Source organism: Manacus vitellinus, unplaced genomic scaffold (assembly GCF_001715985.3).
Source record: "Manacus vitellinus isolate BGI_N305 unplaced genomic scaffold, ASM171598v3 scaffold_16_pilon, whole genome shotgun sequence".
Lineage (NCBI taxonomy): Eukaryota > Metazoa > Chordata > Aves > Passeriformes > Pipridae > Manacus > Manacus vitellinus.
The window spans coordinates 13168643-13189466 of NW_021939189.1; the positions used below are offsets into that span (position 1 = coordinate 13168643).

A 20824-nucleotide genomic window follows, 5' to 3' on the forward strand; every position below is an offset into this window, starting at 1 on the left:
ACTTGAATTGCACATTATTGTGGGAAAGAACATCTTATAAATCAGTTCTTAGAGGAGTTCTACAAAATTCACAGCATGTACAGTTTGTAACTTCTAAGTTATCACAACCTGCCCCCTCTTCTTTATGTGTGAATTCATGCATGTCCAAATACCTAGTTTATCATTTAAGTAAATAATAGTTTGGCTATAGTAGTTTCAAGTATTTAAGCAAATAGCAGTTTGAGGTTTTTTATCTTCATTTTAATATTTGCAGGAGCAATAATAACTTTCAAGAGAAGTGACTAATAGACACTCCAGGGTTTACATGACTTTTATGAATGGGTTTATTTTTTTTTTTCTGTTACCCCATAACTCATTCACAGTCAGCTTCCCAATTCTTACTTTTGGATGGAAAAGTACTATCAAGAAAACAAGTTCTTTGAATTAATCTTCATTATATATCCAAAACATAATCTATTCTTTAATGAATTGTTTCATCCCTCCATGTAGGCAGGAGCGGGTAAACAACAACCTGGCCAAGCAGAGTTGTAACCTGAAAATACAGCAGTGTTAGTTCTCCAATTTAATACAAAGGAGTGATATGATTTTCATTCTAGTAATGCATGAGGTAAGGTCAATGAAGCTTTGGTACATAAATAATTTATTAGTGCACAAGAACCCCATCAGACAGTTCTATTCTCTGTCTCTAGCTGGTGAGAAAAAATACACTGTGGGCTGATTGCTTATGTGTTATTTATTACAATATATTTTCAGAAATATACTGGGGTGACTTAATGTGTTATATGAATGAGAGGAGACATGAGTGGTACATGAGTAATCCTTGGATTTAAAGTTCTGTAAGGATATAGAGACACTGTGATGACAGGTGTGTATTAATAGAAGGATTGATGGCTTGAAAAATATCAAAGAAATGCTAGCCAGTGGTTTGTTTCTTTGTACATTGTAATCAAGAATAACTTACCCTTTTATTCATTGTTCCACTCCTCACTTGTTTTTTTCTAGCTTTCTTCTTCCCTAGTGTTTTCTTTTATTCCACCCATCTTATTATCTTTTACAGGTGCCCTAGAATAAGCATCATTTTCTCTGCTGACAAAACTATCTCTCTGGATAAGATTTCAGAGTTGCATGCCTTCTTCTGAGTTGTTTTTAATGGTAACTTAGTCTCTTTCTATGAATGGTAGTTTGTGAGTAATAACTTCATCTCGTTGAGGAAGATCTTGGTGATCATTTGATATACCAGATTTTAAAAATCAGACAGATTTTTAAAAGCCTTTGGTCTGAATTTTCAGCCACAGAGTAACCCATAGATTGCTTCTGGTGTCAAGGTGAGTGAACTCATCTTACTCTGTACATACATACAGTGGCCAGGCAGAGGACAGGGCCCAGTGACTGGAATTGCCTCTCTAGCACTGGGTGAAAGTGTTTCTAGTGTTTTATAGCAAGCATTTGTATTACATTTAATGATTTCTGACTGGAGAACAGAACTTAGAGATCAAATATGAGATCAATACTGTTGTCTTGCTAACATCTGAAACCAAAGGAACCAGTAATCTATTACCTCACTACCCTTGTGGTGTGGTCATTTTGTTCTATATTAAGAAAAACTACCAGTAAAATAAGTAAGCTTATTTCAATGCATATCTCAATCTCTGTTTATTCAAATTATGACTGGATTTTTTTTTAACAAATATATATTTTCTTATTTTGACACCTTTTCTGGCTTTTTAAATAATAACTGTTTGCTAGAACTGCCTGAGTTAGCTTTATTTCCCCAAAGAGTATAGGCTTTAGAAGTTAATCTGATCTTGTCTTGTGGCACTCAAGACTTTTGTATCCTTTATGTCTTACCTCCATCATGTTTGTTTTTAATACACTTGCATGGGTACCCAGATACTGGTAACTGATAGCTAGTAGTAACTAGTAGTTAATAGTATTGTACTGGTTTTGTTATGTGAATATAAATCTTGAATTTGGACTTGATCAGTGCTGTGGTCCAGATGAAAATCAATTTATCTGGTATTGTTTAGTAAACAAATCAGTAATTTTATAGCCATTCAGGTGGAAACAGGATAGAAAAAAACATTATCTTGGTCATGGAAATTCCATATTTGTTGGTGGCCTGTTACAAGTTAAATTGCTTTTAGATATTAAAGAGTTCTTCTACACACAGTCTACATAAACTGTGTTGGGAAGTTGGCTTTAAGAAAGGACTACTGTTTGTACAAAAAAAAATGGAAAGTAGATGTATATCCCATCTTATTTTTTAATTGCTTGAGGTAATTATGTCGACTGATTAACATCTTGAGAGTTGTGTTCGGGTTTGTGGGGTATTTTTCCTTGAAAATAAAGTTTCTTCTCAGGATGCTGGTGCAGGCAGGGGAAGGGAAGGATGTCTAGACAGATGATAGAATTCTAGTGTATAAGATACTGCAGCAATTAATAAAGATAGGACAAGTATATTTGCATGTATTGTGCTAAAATGAGCTGCTTATTCCTTCACTGACCAGTAGTAACAGCTACTGCCAGTCAGTCTTGTTCCTAAGACAGTATAAAAGAGGTTGTTGATAAGTCATCTTTTCCCCTTTTTGATCAGTCTGCTTTTGTTATAACAAAAGGAACAGTTTGTCGTCTTGTGGTAATTCTTTGAAATCGATAAGACCCTTCTGTTCTCACTACACCTCATTTCTTCAAGTATTTTGTTGTTAAAAAATTGAATATTAGCTTTAGTTTACACTTAACCTTTAACATATAATGGTGTTGTGGCACTGTTGAAAGCTTAGGTGTAATTAGTTTTAAACAAGGTGTCTTGAACTAATACAGCTTTAAGTTGTTATAGTGTTGACATAGTTTATACACTTCAGGGTCACTTCACTGTAAACACTCACCAGAAGCCCCCCCAGGAAGGCTTGAAGCAGAGTTGTGGCTACACAAAGTTTTCTGTAAGTTTAGCATCACCCTGTACAAAGTAATGAAGGAAACTTTTTTTATGTGATCTTTTTGCGGTGCTTTTCCTTCACTGAGCCCAGTGGCATTTCTCATCTTTCTGATCTCAGGCCTAGTCTGATGGGGGGGGAAAAAAGCTAATGAGTGAGCATCCTGTAATTAGTCTTTGCATAATTGGGAAAGAATAGCCCAGAGAAAAACACTTAGAGTTAATAAAAGGTAACAGCAATAGCAAGCCTCAAGGTTTTCTGTTCTGTTTCAAAGTCTTGGTAGCACAGTATTCAGTGATACAAGATTTTATTTTCCCACATCTCATTTCTTTATGGTTTGTTTGGTTTTTTCCCACCAGGAGTGATGAATTACTTAATTAATATAAGGACTGATTGTATATTCAGTGTGGCCGATATAGTTCATCTGCAATGTTTAAGAATAATATATTCCCATAATGTATCATCTCTAAAGAGCTGGATTTGGGGGCATAATACTGTTCAACAGAAGTTGATTAATCTGTTGCTCTTCCCTTCATATATAAATAATGTAAACAGGCAGATTACAGGGAGTTTTCATCAGTGTAAATTCCCTTCTGTGCTGGCATCAGAAGATGGTCACAATGGAGCAGATGTATTGTGTAAGCAGGCTGGGGAAGAAGTGGTTACCCTTGCTGTACATTTGAATAGATGGGTAGTACTGAGGAAACAAGATTTACTGTGAGTAAAGAAGTCTATTTTGGTGCAGTATTGAATGAACTACAGAATTTAATAATCCAATTTTTTCAGCTATCTTTGTTTCCTTTCCCAGCACTATGTTTGTGTTGGTAAACAAAATGATGGATATGTCTAACTCCTTTAACTCCTTCTTTTTTCCTTTTTTTTTTTTTTTTTTTTTTTTTGTAGAATAGGAAGCTGTGGGGGGGGAGAACAAAATACATTTTCAGATGATGTGGGTAGAAACTGATAAATACAATATATTCTTGCACTCAGCCTGCTTAGCTGAAATTCTAGAAAATCCTTTTTCATATATGCATACATATGTGTGCACTCTGAAAAAGTTCCACTAATATTACAGGATGGAAAATAGTGCTCTAGAGAATTATTAACCACTCCATGAATTCAGTCAGGGTGGTGTAGATGAACCAAAGTACATTGATTTGACTGAGTCTCATATGCTTGTTTCATAACATACAAGAGTCTCTGCATTTTTTTCCTGCTCCTGATTTCACTCCAGAGTCAGGCATAAGTCTTTACACCCTTCCCTTCCTATTTCTCTTCTGTTCTTTGATGGGGAAAAGGGATATCAGAGACTTAAAACAGAAATGGCAGTGTGTTCAGCTTGAGATTGATAGGACTGTAGAAAGGTTGCTTTAGAAAACTTATGAGAGGAAATCTAATCAGTTAATGATAAAGATGTCCGTCTCTTGTCTGTGAAGAAAGATCAAGTAGTTACCTTCATCAACTACTCTAAAGTAAGGGCTTCATGGAAGGATGCTCTGTATTAGTTGCTTGCTACATGTTCAGTCTGTCAAAAGAGGGATTAGAGTAAGGAAAATTACACTGAGAGTTCTGATCATCATCTTAAAACTTTTACTATTCAAATAAAGCAAATTCCGATATATGAGAAGTTAGCTTTTCCCCACTGATTCTTAGTAAAATTATTTAAAAAACCTGTTTAATATATCTTTCAGAAAACATAATAGTGTTCTCATGGCTTATTTTACTTTAATTCTGTAGTTACAGCATTCATTCTTATCATAAAATCTTAGATTATAATCCTGCCTCTCTTTGTAAACAGGATAGTTATCAAAAAGATTGAAGATCAACAGTTTAATTTAGTATAGTAACTCCTGCTGAATCAGTGTGCATTAAATTAGGGAAACGTGTGTCACAACTACAGTTGTGTAACAGCCTCAGATTCCAGAAAAATTCTATTGCTACCAGATGCCCTTTTGCTAGAATACCTATTCTTTAATCATAAAAAAAACTCAAATAAACTAACCAAACAAGTAAACACACACAAAACCCCAACCAAAACCAACCAAAGAAAAAACTAAAAATAAATCCAAAACACACAAAGCCCCTCACATCCTTAGTCAGTAAGGTTTAGCAGGAATCTGTATTTTGGCTGTTTATTAAAAACAAGCAAAACACCAAAACAAAACAAAAAAGCAAAGCAAACCACCCCAAATATTTTCTATTTAGAGAATGACTTCTGGTTTTAAGAAAAATAATTAACTAAAACTGCTAGTTTCCTTCATAAAAGAAGAAACTCTCTGCTACTGAGAGTTTTGAAAACGAGACAATTTAACACTATTGTCTCTGACTTTAGAATTCATGTAAATTGATAAATATTCATGCAATTTGCTTGTTCTTTTTGTGCTTAAACAAACTTAAATTTGATAGAAGTAAGAGGAAAGCTGACCATGAGTGTCAGTTCCAAGGTCTTTTTTATATTGGTTTTGCTGTAAAAATGAAGGCAATATTATATCGCCAAGATTAAAAAATATTTCCTATTTTTATTTCTAAAATCTTCAACCATTTTCTTTAGATCGTTGTATTTTAGAAGTAAAGATAGTACTGCATCATTTTGTAATGCAGCTTCGGGATAAAAGGAATCTCATTAAAGCAACTGGCTGAAAAAATATCCAGACATGCATTTAAAAGATGTAATGATTTGGAAAACACAAATTCATAAATAAGCTTAAATCTTCTTCTGGTGTATTGGTGAAATAGAATATTATAACAAAGTGTGAAAATTAGAGATTCTCTGTTTAGCTCCCAGAGGGACATTCTGATTATTTTCATGGAACAGGTACCAGACTTATTCCTTATGCACATTTTCCAGGTGGTCAGTGGAGCACCTACAGAGTTGTGCTCCCTGGAACTCTAAATAGCAGAAAATATCCAAAACCTCTCCACTTCCTGCTGATACAAAATTATTGTTGAAACTCATGAAACTTTGTTAACCATGAGGTTTGACTCCTTGATGAGTGGAGAGTATTCTTCAGGTAGCTTGCATGATCAGAAGTTTTAGTAAATTGGAAAATAAAGACAGGATTGATTTACATGTAACTAATTCTATCAAAAAACATCAATGCATACATAAAGACACCTGCACTTTTGTGTTGTTTAATAAGTACCATTTTTGTAAGAATTTTCTTCTGCGCTTAACTGGTGTAAAACTCTTACTCAGTCCACTAAAAATTACTAATCTTTTTATTAAAGCTGTGTAAAGAGAAGGTTTTCCAGGTAGCCCATGTCTCACAGTTGTGTTGCTGATAGAGCCATTTTAAAATGTTTTGATGTTATGATAAAAAATATGGTGTCTAAAAAGATAAAAGTTAACCAGAAGATATGAAAACACAGACAATACTGTAATCTGTTTTCACTAAATTAGTAGTAGTAAAGAACCAGCTGCTGACTTAATACACCAACAGATTCTCTGGAGCTGCTGCTGAAACAGCAGCAAGTGATTTGTCAATGCTGTCCCAGACCCCTAAACTATGCACAGCTCTGAGTATCACCAGTGCAACTGCAGCCTCAGCAGAGGAATCCTTGTCCTTCAGCTGCACATAGACCAAGATGGAATAAGAAGAGACAGAGGTGATGAATGTACTATTAGTGAATGCGAAATAAACCAGGAGAGAAGAATATTTATAAAATGGATGAGTATAACTAAAGCAGTTTTTAATCTTATCCTGTAGGTCTTCCTGTTTCATTTAGCACCAACAGGATGGAGCTGATGCTCCTCTGCATCCCTAAGGCAAGGAGGATACTGCAAACAGTAGAATTTTCTTTGGGAACTTTAAAAGGCATAGTGTCAAACCAAGGGGCTATTTGCTTGGATTTCTTTGGAAGTCATGCAACGAGACTGCAGCTTGCAGGACTATGATACAGTTGTGATACAGTTTCACCAAGTGAAACACTTGGTGGCATTGCTAGCTGTGTGATATGGAAAGATTTGCAATAATCAATTATCTGTTTGCTTTCGTAGCAAATAACTAATTACTTGGTTACATGTACTGTTATCATATGTATTGAAGGAGGTAAGATATGCTTCTTTGTCCTTTATGGGTAATGTATGCCTTGTCATACTGATGTTTCCTGGGGTTAGAAGAGATTGCTTAAAATGCACACTGTCTTTTACTTCTTATCACTCAGATGAGCCAGAGACTTTCAAGAAAACATGGTCTTCAAGAGGATGGTAGTTTTTTGAGATCACCACATTCTGTAATCAAATAGTTCTCTTGACAGTTTATTCTTTTAGAAGTAAATTCCAGAATTTGGTAGAAGAATCTAATAGCTGTTGAAAAACAGTAGAAAAAAAAGCCATTTGAAGTCTAATGGGACTCAATATCTAAGTGCCAGAGATGATCTTAAAGCATGTCCTTTTGTTTCAGATTTGCAGACGAGTTTATTAATAAAGACACAAATGCACTTTTCATCTTCACCAAACTGACCTCCTGTTTGGCTCTCAATGTATCCGCTAGTAATTTTTCTACATCACTGCTAGTAAAGTGCTAGCAGCAATTCTTCTATTTCTCCTGTCAGCCAAGCTTTATTCAAGTTTGACCTTCTCTTTGTCAGACAAGCATCACTCATCTCTCGTGATGTGCTAGCATTAATATTGTCTTTCAAGCGTTATACAGTATCTTCCTAGAACAAACTCCAGCAATACAACATCCTCTAGGCTTGCACAGCATGATGTTCTGTTCTGCAGTGGCAATAATAGCTTGTGGGTACAGCATTTATTATTTTAGCATGGCTTAATTTGTGTCATTGTTTTGGGCAGACAATCTATTTCTTTAACGTGCTGTTTCTATTTGAACATGGTATTTCCTCCATTATTTCCCTTTCTTAGCAATACATGCTGATTAGAATTGCCCAGCTCAGCCTACAAACTACTTCTGAAGACAAGGACTTTACACATGCTATTTCCAGGGAACAGCTGTATTGTTACCTAATTCCAGCAAGTATTTTGTCTGAAGGGTTTGCTTCCAGGAATGATGTAATTATCAGTCAGTTTGACATTCTCGCAGCCACAGAACTAAAGATTGAAATGGTACTTGGAAAGAATTATGAACTTTAATTCTTTTTCCAATTTAGTGTTATGCAATTACACACACTTCCAGGAGTGGAAAATCAAGGGTTTGATTCATTTCCATCCTGGCCTTTCCTAACAGCTTAGATTTTTAGAACCTTATTACAGTTCTTGCGCTGTGGCGGGGGGTGATGGTGAACTCAATTTTTGCAGTCATTAAAGAAAGAGGAGTGTATTGGGACTATGGTCTGCTGCTCAGAAAAATGTAAAAGTGAAATAATGACACAAGCCTTGAAGGATCATTATGATGGGGAGGGAGGACAGAACCATTCAAACCTCTATCTCTGCTGATGGATAAGGCTTATTGTCCAGTTGTATTTCTGATGGTATCACAAGCTACAAAAGCAGAGGTCTCTAGGTTCACTTCTACATCTTCATTGCTAATATATATTTCATACTGGAAGAATCTACCTTTTCAACATCTTTCACAGATTTTTTTTCTCAGAAGTTTGGGTATAGGAATTTGTTATCTTGTATGATGAATTCCTGTGTTGTGTGGTGAATTACAGATGGCAACATTGCTACTAAAAATGAATAAATTAGACCATGATTTAATTTGCAAACAGTTGAGAACCGTCTAAAGTTAAACTTTTCTAAGATCTGTTAGTTTTCAGACTAAGTTCAAATAGTAATTATGCAGCATTAATAAGCACTTGTTGGAAATTTGACTTAGCCTTGGTTTAAACTGATACGGGGATAGAGAATAACCTGGGGGCTTATTTGAGGGTGCTGAAAGAATACCAAATAAGCCTCTCTCGCTCCACCTCCCCATCCTCACCATCTGGGGATGAACTTACCTCGGTGGATACTTGTGAACCATTTTCAACAGAAGTCAGGATTTAGTGGCTATGCTAAATATTATTCAGCTTTTTAATACCTGAAATTTATTAATGGAAATTTAAAGACTAATTTTAACTAATTTCATTACTAGTTACCTAATTAAATATAATTAACTGCCTTTAAAAAAAGGGATCAGGAAGCATTTTCCTTTTGCCTTCAATATTTAATATTTGTAAATATAATGTTCAGTAGTATGCAGTCAGATGACCACCCTGCGCTTTGTCATTCCACTACATGAGTGTGTATATGTGGAGTGCACAGAGATAAAATAGCAACAACTAAGGAGCACTATCACTCCTTGGAATTTTCCTATAATTCTAGTAAAACACTCTCTTGTTATCTAAAATGGCATATGGTATAGAGGCATAACATGAAGGCAGTTACTGGTATTTCATAACGTAGTGAATTTTCACTTAAAAATCTAAGGAGCAAACTAATTCAAATAAAATAAGTATCCTATAGGGTTAACTAAATCAACCACTGTTTACACTGCTCCTAGTACACTCATAACTTTTTTAGGTTAGTTTTTTGGATGTGTGTATGACAGAAATGAGTTATATGAAGATAAGCTCTTTTAAGTAAATCATTGTCATTCAGCAGTATAATCTGAGATGTCTGGCCTTGAATCTCTGATTTGAAAATACCTTCAGTGGTCTCTTACATAATCACAGTTCATTTCTTATCTACATCAAGGAATCTTCCTGTCTATTCTGGTAGCCTAACGACTACTAAAGTGAAGTGCTTGGTGACTCTGGACACTTCCTGACTTGGTGCTCTCATACAGGCAGAGAACACTTGCACAATTCAGATTATTTCACTCATGGTGAGTTCAGAAGAAGCAGTAAACAATGAAGAAGTTTTCAAACTAATTTAGTCTCTGAAGATGCAGTCATTTGTTACAAAATAGGAGATGCTCTCAAGATTTCTTTTTGGGACATTTGCGTCAGTTGTCTGCTTTATGCAATTTCTATTCAGAAAAGAGACCATTAGATAGGTGGGGGTTTTTTGTTTCTTCGTCTGTTTTTTTTTGTATGTAGCAACTGCAAAGAAGAGCAAGTTAAAAACCACATTTTCTCCCTAATTTTTGATTGTCACTCTCCTTCCTAAATTGAGGCACAACTAGGTTCCAGTAAAAGAAGCATAGTGAAATTTGATGAAGTTGGCTGAGACCCAAGAGAAGTAAGGAAAATTTCATATGTCCATCTCTCATGCTCTGAAATACAAGATTCTATTTAGTGTGGAAGACAATGCTCTGAAATACAAGATTCTATTTAGTGTGGAAGACAAATCTCAACAATTTTTAAAATAACTTTCTAAACAAGTGAATTAAACATAGAATTCATGTGATTCTTTAGACATCTTGTAGCAAAGTACCTTCACATTATTTAAAAATTGCATTCCACATAATGTGAGATTTATTATGTATCTTTACGTGGCAGTATTACCAGTGTTTTGATTAGACCTTCTAGAAAGAAGGTGTAGGTTGCATGAACAGATAATGATGAGGCTTCTTAACTTACTTAAAACTTCTTGCTTAAAACTCCCCTCAGCCCCCCCATTTCTCTTCACCTTTTGGACCTTTCCTTTTTCACAAGTGTGAGAATTCATGCAGTGTCAGTCTCTCCTACTTAGAGTCCTGTTGGTATTTGCTCTCTTGCCTTTTCTCACTCATTTGAGCAGATGCTGTTCCAACACTCTGGTTTTAACTATTCCTCATATTTTCTTTAGCCCTCATAAAAGTATATTTCTATTTCCAGCCAGCCCAGTTCCAGTCATCACATTACTCCTGGCTCTGCTCCCATCCTGCTTATGAAATACTGTAGTAATTTTGTAGTGGGACAGTTGGATCATATGGTTGTCCAAATCTTCTTTATGTGCTCGTGGAGAAAGAGTAGCCAGTCATATCTGATGTTGTCAGACAAATACATTTCACAAATAAATAAATTTAAAAGATACTTTAAGAGTAAGCTCATTTTTGTAAATCTGCTCAGTCAAATGAGGATAATTTGACAACTGAAACACTATAGTTTCATTTAGCCAAGAATTAATTTCTGAGGCTAAATGAAAGTTCTGCCATTTCAGAAGAGAGGGTAGGGAAGTTTTGAAGTGAAAACATCAGAATAGTTCACATCCCAGCAGCAAAATACCTTAATGAATTTTTCTAAAACATGAAAATAGAAATTGATATCATGTCCATTTATATTCAGGAGATGAACTATGAACATTACCAATTCACAGCATATCAAGCAGATATACTTGGTGCACAGAGATGTGCTTACTGTACTTTCACTAAATTGTGGAGTTTACTATTAATAAGAGTTTTAATTTAATATTATGTAAAACTCAGAGCATTATTTTGCCTCAGGTCAAGTAGCTATTGTTCATTCTTTTAGGCATACTCTTTCTAAAAGGATTGTTCACAACAGCAGTGAAGGAAAGCTAAGATCTGTATTCAAGCACAGGAAAATGACAAATTTTGTGGTCTCACAAAGGAGAAGAGACTCTTGCATAGCTGGATTTTCTGTGGATTCCAATTTGGTGTTGTGACACTGCTAACACCTAGCAGCTCAATCGTCTTTAAACTTTTTGAATAATACAAAATCAGACATAATTTGACCTGTAAAACATGTTTTGAACAGTTTGTCTCCAGTTTCTATTCTCCCCATTCTTGTGCATGTGCTTTGCTTTGATCACATAATTAGACTTTAAATTAGTGGCATAATAGAGCCTTTTAGTTCCCTGGATTGTCACTACTGTACTGTATTCAGCTTTACATTTGCCAGCATATTTTTTTTATATGCATTTGAATGTGATATTTTCTTGCAGATAAACTGGTTTAGAAATGAAATGTGGCACACATTTAAGATGTAAATTATTATTTTGTAATGTATATAACCTGAGATATCTCCAAACACCTCAAAAATACCCTAAGTATTTAAAGGGTTCATAGAATGTGTCCTCCCTTTGGGGGAAAAAAGTGGAAAGATCAGTAAGGTGACAATTAAAACAGTTTCATGTATGCACTGTACTATAAAATGTGAAAGTGAATTAAAAAGGGGTAGATATTTCTATCAGCAAATATTTTCTGTCTGATAGTAAATGTGAATACATCATGGTTTTGCATTAGGCAATATGGAATTATCTATGTCATATACTTTCACAAATGTAGTTCTTCTATTGGTATTGGGGGCAATTTCTATCATTATATGAGTAGCTGTGATAGAATAATTACATTTCAGGAGTTGGAGCAGGGGCTGTGGTGTGTTTATATCCTTGGTAGAAACAGTTTCCTTTTCCTTGAAAATAGACCATTATTTTTTCGAACACTGCAACTGCAATATATATTCATTAATATAAAAAATATATTTAAAAAAAACAATGAAATTAAAAATCATGTGGAGATGGGACACGGTATGTAGATTATATACTATCCACACAGTCTTTCATAAGATTCTGGTCTACAGAATCCAGATTGAAACAGTGATAGATTATTATGGCATAAGATATTTTCTCAGAGTCTGTTTTTTTCTAACCTATATTCCCCTTCTTCCCAATTCTCTTTCAGATAGCGGTTCTGTGGATGAAAAGGTTTAAAATCACCTATTTGCTATAGGGATCATGTATTTTGTTGATGTTCGTTTGTGACTTCTTTGACCTATTTTGTTCCTTCATTTTAGTTGTGAAATCTGCATGTTTTTTCTCCCAGCTTTCCACTCTTTTGTTCTCCTTTGAGTGTGTTGCATTTATAAACAGGATAACCCTCACTGTTGTGCTTATCATAATTGCCAACACAGGGGTCTGCTGCTGTCAAACATGATATCTCATATTTACCTCTAATTATCACCAACACTGCATTCACTATAGGACTTAAAGGACAACAGCATTTGGGAAGCAATACCTTATCTTCCCATGGGTTCTTCCAGTGTGTTTCACTAAATGCTGAATGCTACCAAAATGTATCCCAAAGGAATAGCTATTCTAGCTTTGGCCTGGAGCTGACCCTGCTAAACATTTTCATATGTCTTATATGTTTGATGCAGTTAAATTCTGACCCAAGCTTACTAAAAGCAACCAAGTAACTGTCCTTTTTTTGGTCTCTATTAAAGGCTCGGTTAGTAAGTGGAAGTTCCTTGGATGCTTCCAAGCTTTATGCAGTCCAGGCATTTACTGGGTGAGTACCAATATGACTTTGAATGCTGTTATTTATATCTGCAAAGTAGTCTCATAACATTGTAGTATTTTTTCTAAGTTTTCTTATTTTAAGAAATTGCATTGTTTTAAAGGGAAGATACACAACAAAACTGACCATGTCTTCTCCTTTTAATTTTTTTAATTACTTATTTTTTTGTGAAATCGATACAACAATTCAGGTGCCAAGGAGACTGGATGACAGATCTTTTTACCTTTTTTTGCATATAAAATAGATGACCTTTGAAGTTGTAACACAATTTTGTCTTCATTCTAGTAAATGTAATATAATGCTAGTAATATAATGTCAGTCTAGTACTTAAAAACTAAAAGGTCAAGGGAGAAAGATCTTCCAGTTGGCCGAGTGTGAATGTGGCAGAAACCAGAATATTTTGCTTTGTTGTCTCCAGATGAAGTTATCTTGCATCTAGTTGTAGGGATTCCTTCCTTTGAGGAAAATCTCTCCTTCCTATTTTGAATTGTCTGGAAAGGAGAAGAAGTAAAAGTCATTGGTAAATTTATCAGTTACATTAGTACCTAATTAAAAGGGATATTATCATTTTGCTGGCACACTCTGAAAGCACTTTTTGCTATAGATATGCTTTGTTACAAAGACAAGGTGATGACATCAGATTAATCATTCCTCTTCTTGTTTTTATATCTGAAAGGCTATACAACAGATGGTAGATACTATGAACTTTTCCTGGTTAGATTCCTATGTTTTGGGGTGGGGGTTACCCTAAAAGGTATTTATGTCATTTATTTGCTTAATGTAATTCACATGCTTCTGTGGAAGGTATAGTTAAGGTAACATTTGTACTTATTGTTAGACCTCCAACAAAATTAAGAGCATTCTCCAGCTTTTCAGTGGCTTAGGGAATTTCCATATAGTTTGTCATATCTCAAAGTCTTATGTTTCTGCCTTTCCCAATGCACAGAACCTTCAGAATTGCTGTAAAGGTGTGAGGCCACATGTGACATCGGGCAGGATTAGTTGCTCAATGTAAACCAGAAAAGAAGCAGTTTAACATCTAGTTATTGTGGAATTTAGGAGAGCATTTTGTAAGCAGACTCCAAGAGTGTAGGTACTGACAATCAGGTATGGATATCTATGCCTACAGGAAGCTGTATGTGACCATACTGTTTTGCCATATGCACTACTTACCATTTCCTAATAGATGTAGGTCTTTAAAAAGTAATGTACAAGAGTGTATAGAATTCTAATTTTTTGTGGGTTGCTCACAAAACAATCTCATAGGTGTTAGGAGAACTTTTGCTACTGACAGTGACTGTACAGACTGAAGGTGCTCTTTTTATGCCCTCTCTTCCAGTCACAGATGAATAAATTCAAGTATTGAATCCTCTGAGAATAACGTGTCAATCCTTTGTTAGGACATCCTGTAACCACTGCATGGGATGACTTCAAATGACTGACAATAGCTCAATACTAGCTCATGGTTTTATATTAAACTTTACTTCTACTACTGACAAAGGGTAGATTGGACCTCTCCCCTTTGCTGTCTGCAATATCTTTTTTAAGCCTCTGTTTCACTAGGCCTCCCTGGAAACAGTTATGCAATTTTCATTTAACTTCTCATTCAACCAAAGAATGCTGTCATTTCAAAGACTTCTGTGGCTCTGTTTTAGTCACACTTCCCAGTCTACTCCTGCATACAAAAACTAATCCTAAATTCCAGGATCCCTCAGCCTTTTCACTGACTGCAGTTTTAGCTATGATTCTCACCAGCACATCCCACATCCATGGCAGGGACTGCAACACTTCATTCTCTGCAATGATCTCCACTTGGCTGCATGAAATGAGAGAAAAGCCAGGACAAAAAAAGTAAAGGCAAAGACTAAAGACAGCTTTCCTGGGGTTTCTCATCCAACCTCTCTGTTAAAAGGCAAAAAGCACCACCTTTCCTGGGTCTTCCATACCAGTATACTATAAGAGCTTCTTCATTTTAACTTTCTTCTTCATTTTAACTTTCTTCTTCATTTTAACTTTCTTCTTCATTTTAACTTTCTTCTTCATTTTAACTTTCTTTCTTCTTCATTTTAACTTTAACTTTCTTCTTCATTTTAACTTTAACTTTCTTCTTCATTTTATTGAAAATGAGACACTTTAGAGTTCATTATTCACATATTTTTAAAAAGTAAAAGGAGGTCAGCTGGGTTTTTTGTCATGTATCTTGGGTAGTACTGTTTTACTTTTTCCAGAGACTTGGTCTGTACTAATTTACTGTTTGTCTTATGGTGAGTCAGAGACTGATAATTTTACACATGGCCTAATCCATTCTGAAATTTGTTAATGATACACAGATTGTGCTCCATGCAGATGATTACTCCTTTCCTTCACTGGCATGCTCTCAATGGTAAAACAAACTTATTTTTCTTGGGCTCCAACAAATTCAAATACATTATTGTTGTGCAAAATGTCTTCAGAAGCACATAAAAGATAGCCAGTATTGAAGATTTTTTTCATGACTTGAATAATAACTTTGATTAAACTTCTATGTCAAAGTACCGTTGGCTTATAATTGGGCATAGGGAGAGGAGTAGAGAACTTAATTTATAACCTATATTAACATGAACAGTTTTTCTATGGCTAGTCATTAATGTTCCAAAGATTATACACAAAGACCAATATTTCACTGTCAATACAGCATTGCCCAGTTTGTTGGTTCTGATGAAGTAGCTATTCTGTTTTTCAATAAAATTTGATCTCACAATCCAGATCAGTATATTAATCTTTACTTCCAGCGATTGCCAACAATCTTTGCATATTTACAGTCCTCTTACATGCTCTTAGAAGGATCGATTTGTCCTTATACAGAGAATTTGTGCATTGGAGGATTTCTAGTTTACATCCCCAGAATCTGGGCTTTTTCAGTAAAGATGCAAGAAAAAGTCCTACATAAGCAGTTCTCCAAAAATAAGATTGATTTCAGCCAAGAGGCAGGAGATGTTATTGTCGTCTAGGAGTTCATGGTCATTGATTCATTGCACAAGAGAAAGGAGACAGTTTCCCTTCACAAGCTGCAGTATGGGTACCTCTTCACCATATATAACTTATAAATAAATATTTGTTATAGCATAGAGATGCGCGGAGGAAAAAGCAGATCAAGATATTTCTGCCAAGTTGAAGTTGAGTTGAAAATCACAATGAAAAGATTGTGGGGGGAAGTACAGATTGAGTAGAAGATTAAGCTATTTAAAGAGACAGAGGTGTGAGTTGTGACAGATTACTGACTGAGCATAAATTACACCACTACTGTCATAATAAAATATCTTTGCATTATGTATTCATCTGCCTTTATTCTGTCATTCTTGCTGTTCCCTCAAAAGCCAACCTTTTCTTTCTTTGGTAACATCATCAACATGCTTAACTCAGACATAACTTTTTTCCCCATAAAAAGACTATTAGTCATTCTTGAATTTGGATTTTTTTTTTTTCCTTGCTGTGTGCTGCTCCTTAATGATCAGTAAAAGGAGTTCAGTAAGAACCTCCATTTCACTCATATTTTATGTTACAGAGCAACATAATAGATGGAAGTGATTTTACAGATATTGTCTGTCAGAAGTAGCTCTTTGTGGCATAAGAATTCCTTATACACAGGGTGAGTTTTATTTGCTGCTGATGGAACTGCTCCTGAGTACCACAAAGCCCTGAGTTTATCTCTTAGCCTCCATACATTTACTTTTCACAACCTCAGAAATGTTATTTTATTTCTATCACACTTTTGATGGGTTTGTAGGTCTGGAAGTTGCAATTTGGGTTTATTTTGATCTTTATGTTCTTGAAAAAAAATTCTAGTATCACAACCCTTCACAAGGACTGTTCATATCAAAATATAAAGGAATTGCATAAACAGCTTATGAATTCTTTCCCTGTTTTAGATGATGATGCAGGGGCATCAGAAGGGGGTATGAAAGAAACAGATTATCCCCTGAATTTATAGGGTAAGAGTTAAGATAGTGCTTGGAAAGTGGTAATGCTCATAAGTGTTAAAATAAACTCTCCTATGCTCTAAGTGCTTTACTGACTCAACTAAGATATGAAAGGCATGACCTTTTTTTCCCTTGTAACTAGAAGGACCTCTGCGAAGAAAAACAGAGGGATGCCTTGATTTTAATATAGGAAACTTGGAAATTTTCTGTGGAAAAAACTGTGTCAATCACTAATCTAATGCATCACTTGATGCATTAGAAGAATTAAATTGTAACATCTACATCCAACAGGAATCCTCAGCCAGAGTCTTACCTTAGATATAGAATTTGTCAAAGTCTGTCAGGTGGTGTGGGTGGGGTGTGGGGGTTGTAGTCCTCAAGTCACCGAAGGACCACCTGGGACCGAGTGCTGACCCTTCAAAAGGAAGTGATAATTCTGTCACTGATTTCAGTTATATCTCTTTTCACCCCAAAATTGTTTTGTGTACGAATAAAATGAGGACTTTCAGATGATAAACTGTGTTATACACCACCTTCTCTGAGAATATATCTCTGAATTAGATCTGGCAAGGTATGTAACAATCTTCCAATATCCAATGCAGAAAATGTTCAGGAGGATAATACCTGTGCTAACTGTTCTGAAGAGTCAGGAAGAATGAGGCACATTGTTATCTCTATCACTATGTATTCTTTCAAATTCTATTGTGTCAGCCTTTTATTCTTTGAAGTGATTACAAGTTGCTCTTTGCTGCTGTTTGCAAGTTATATGTGAGATCTAATTGGAGTTTAATTGTGTGCTTAATGAGAAAGCTTAAATCGGGAAAGAGAAAATAATGATGGTCACCATGGAAGTATCTTAAAATGGGACAAGCTCTGTTTTCCACATTCACATGGAGATGTGAATCTGTGACTTTGCTAGATATTGTAGTCTTTATCAAATTTATTACAACAGTGATATTCTCTGCAATGTTGGGCCGCATCTCAACTACCAGATATACAAGACCTTCTGATGGAAAGCTACTGTTCTAACTTTTAAATTAATGGTAAAAAGTTTTAGGAGGTATTAAACAGCCTTTCAGCTACTCTGCTTTGGGTGAATGCCAGAAGTAAAAGACAGCAGCACCAAGAACACTTTCACCAGCTTTTTGTAAGAAATAGAACATTTACCTTCTTTAGCTGCTAACTGCTAATTTTGATTTTATCTGTAAATACAGATATTATAAGCAGTTCTTAAGGATGCAGACTTGTAAGCCTCGTGTTTGTATTTTCTTCTTTCCTTTGTATCTCCTGCAGTGGACTGTATGGCATTGACAGCATGCCAGACCTGCGCAGGAAGAAATCTTTTCCCATTGTTCGAGATGTGGTGAGTAACTCCTGAAAGTGTCATTTGTTTGTCAGTTGTCTACACCTTTCTGGTAATTACTACTGTGCATGTGAGTGACAGTTTGTCAACAATTGTGTTAGGGAAAATAGGTATCTTGAGAGGATGGATTGAGGCCAGTAAAAGTCAATGAGGCGGTGTTATAATGGACTAGATAAGTCTGAATATCTCAGGGAATATTTAGATATTACTTGTGTAATCAAGTAATGTGCATTTCATGCAATAATAAACTGCCCATTCTCATTTTAAGTTAGCTTATGAAGACAGGTGCTATTAAGGGTTTGGGATAGTGATTGACTTGATTTGTTTTGATACTGAAAGAGGAAGAAAGTTCCTTTTAAAAAGCAACCCTTTTTCACTGTGAATATTTTAAAGATTTATGCGTACTTTTGGTACAAGATGAGGCAGGGGGTTTTCAACAGTCATCACGAACAATAATAGTCTAGAAAAATAAATTTCAGAAAGGTGAAAAGAATGGCAGTTCCTTTGAGATTTATTCTGGCTTCCAGTCTAAACAAGATTAAGTAGATCTCTCTGCTCTGAAGAATTTTGAGTGCTATTCACATTTCTCTGTTTCTTTTCCTGGAGTACAGAATTCATAATTCAAGAAAATCCATACTTAGTCTCTGATGGTGGTGAGCCCCCAAACCAATTTTTCGTTGTAAAGAAATGATGGGGTGTTAGCCTAAGTAAATGGTACTGGAGCTGTCATTAAAAGATCAGCCTTTGCTAAATTATGGCTGGGTTTTCTCAGCTACACTGTTCAGTGATACACTGTGCTATCTGAACAGTCAGAAAGAGAAAGTACAGCAACCATTTTAGGGTAGAATTCCTTCTGAAATCAATGAAATGTTACAGTGTGTGACATAGTAGTATTACACAAGTATAATCTACTGCCCCATTATGACACATTTATGCATATTAAATGACACTCTGTTGTAATTGTTGGAACTGTTTGCAGAAAAGTATAGCTCAAAGTTCATTAAGACATCAGAATGTTAATTATTCACTTTGAGAGGAGTAACACTTTCATTTTATTATTCTAGTATGTCAATGATTGCTGCTTTACTGTCCAGTCCCTGGAGGATGACTCCTCTTGAAGGAATTCTATCCTTAATAAGTATAAATTGCAGAGTTTTAAAACCAAAATTCATTCTGAAATTGAGTCATTATGGACTTACAGTATCATTCTTAGCTATGTGTTCTTTATACGTCTTTAAAAGAGTAAATTGTATTACAATTCAGTTCTACATCTGTAAGCCTAAAAAACTTCTACCAACATTAGAAGAACTTATTTCAGGCTTAGTGTAGGTCTTCATCTTTGAAAGATTATTTGTATTTAAGGTATATGTTTTAAGCAGCCTCCTGCAAGCTCTGAGCTTTCAATATGTTCCAACGCACCTCATTTAAATCAATGACTTAATGATCAGGTCCTTGTGAGATGTGATACACTGTAAATGATCCTTGTTTTATGCTTACTTCTGACTGCTTCACAAAAATAGAGATAATATTGCTAGAAATGAGTGATATACTCTTTTGATACTGACTGAAATAGATATAATTTCATATATATTTCTGTTGCAATAAATCTGACAAATTATTAATATTCTTTAAAATTTCTTTCCTATCTTGACTGGATTTTTCAGGCTATGGTAAGTACTTTTATACTGATAAATGTTCTAAAAATATAGTAAAAACGTTTATGAATTTCATTAATGTCATATTTTATTATGACCTTGTACTGGAAAGTAGGAAAAATATTTTATGACCAAGAATTTAATCATAAGAGAATGTCTTGTCCTCTGCATCATATATACCAATATTATTAGAAAGGTGTTAAAAAGGTGTTGATGTATTCCAAATATCCTTTCTAATGATACAAGCAGAAGGTTTAGCACCCAAGCATAATGCTATTGAATTATCACCAACTACAGTATTTCAGAACAGCAGCATTTTACTTATGGACTTTCTCTTGCAGATGCAGTTTATTCTGACAGTGATACCTAAATGGAAATAACCCTTGTGATTTTTTTTTTTTCACTAAAATCCCTGTAAATTTAATCCATATGACTGTTAAATATGCTGGTTTATCACAAATCCCTCTGGACATCACTTTCTTCCAACACGACAAACACTTGATTAAGAACAACCTAATTACCTGTTTTCTATTAGGTTTTGTTATTTTATATAGGGCACTGTACTATAATTTTAGACACATTTCTGATTAAGGAGCAAAATGCTAAAGTTCCACGATTCCGTGAGTACCCGTTGGGAGAACTGAGCTTCAAGGACAGAGGACAGGGCCAAAATTGCCTCCCTTTTTTCCTTTTTTCTCATGGGAAATAATATCTGTTTATTGACTTCTGCTGATATCATGAAACTGCAATTCTGCTGGCTCATGTACTTGGATGAATTGCTGGAGGACAG

General features: G+C 35.1%; 1 protein-coding gene across 1 annotated transcript in view; it reads left to right on the plus strand.

Annotated features, from left to right (window-relative positions):
* The window catches only part of UNC13C (unc-13 homolog C), a 132017-nt gene that overhangs the window by 5416 nt on the left and 105777 nt on the right, over positions 1 to 20824 (plus strand). Inside the window, exons 2-5 of the mRNA XM_025894835.2 lie at positions 12443 to 12465; positions 12984 to 13048; positions 18310 to 18379; positions 20044 to 20049. Of these exons, the coding sequence (XP_025750620.1) occupies positions 12443 to 12465; positions 12984 to 13048; positions 18310 to 18379; positions 20044 to 20049 (164 nt within the window). The remainder of the gene's footprint in view (positions 1 to 12442; positions 12466 to 12983; positions 13049 to 18309; positions 18380 to 20043; positions 20050 to 20824) is intronic.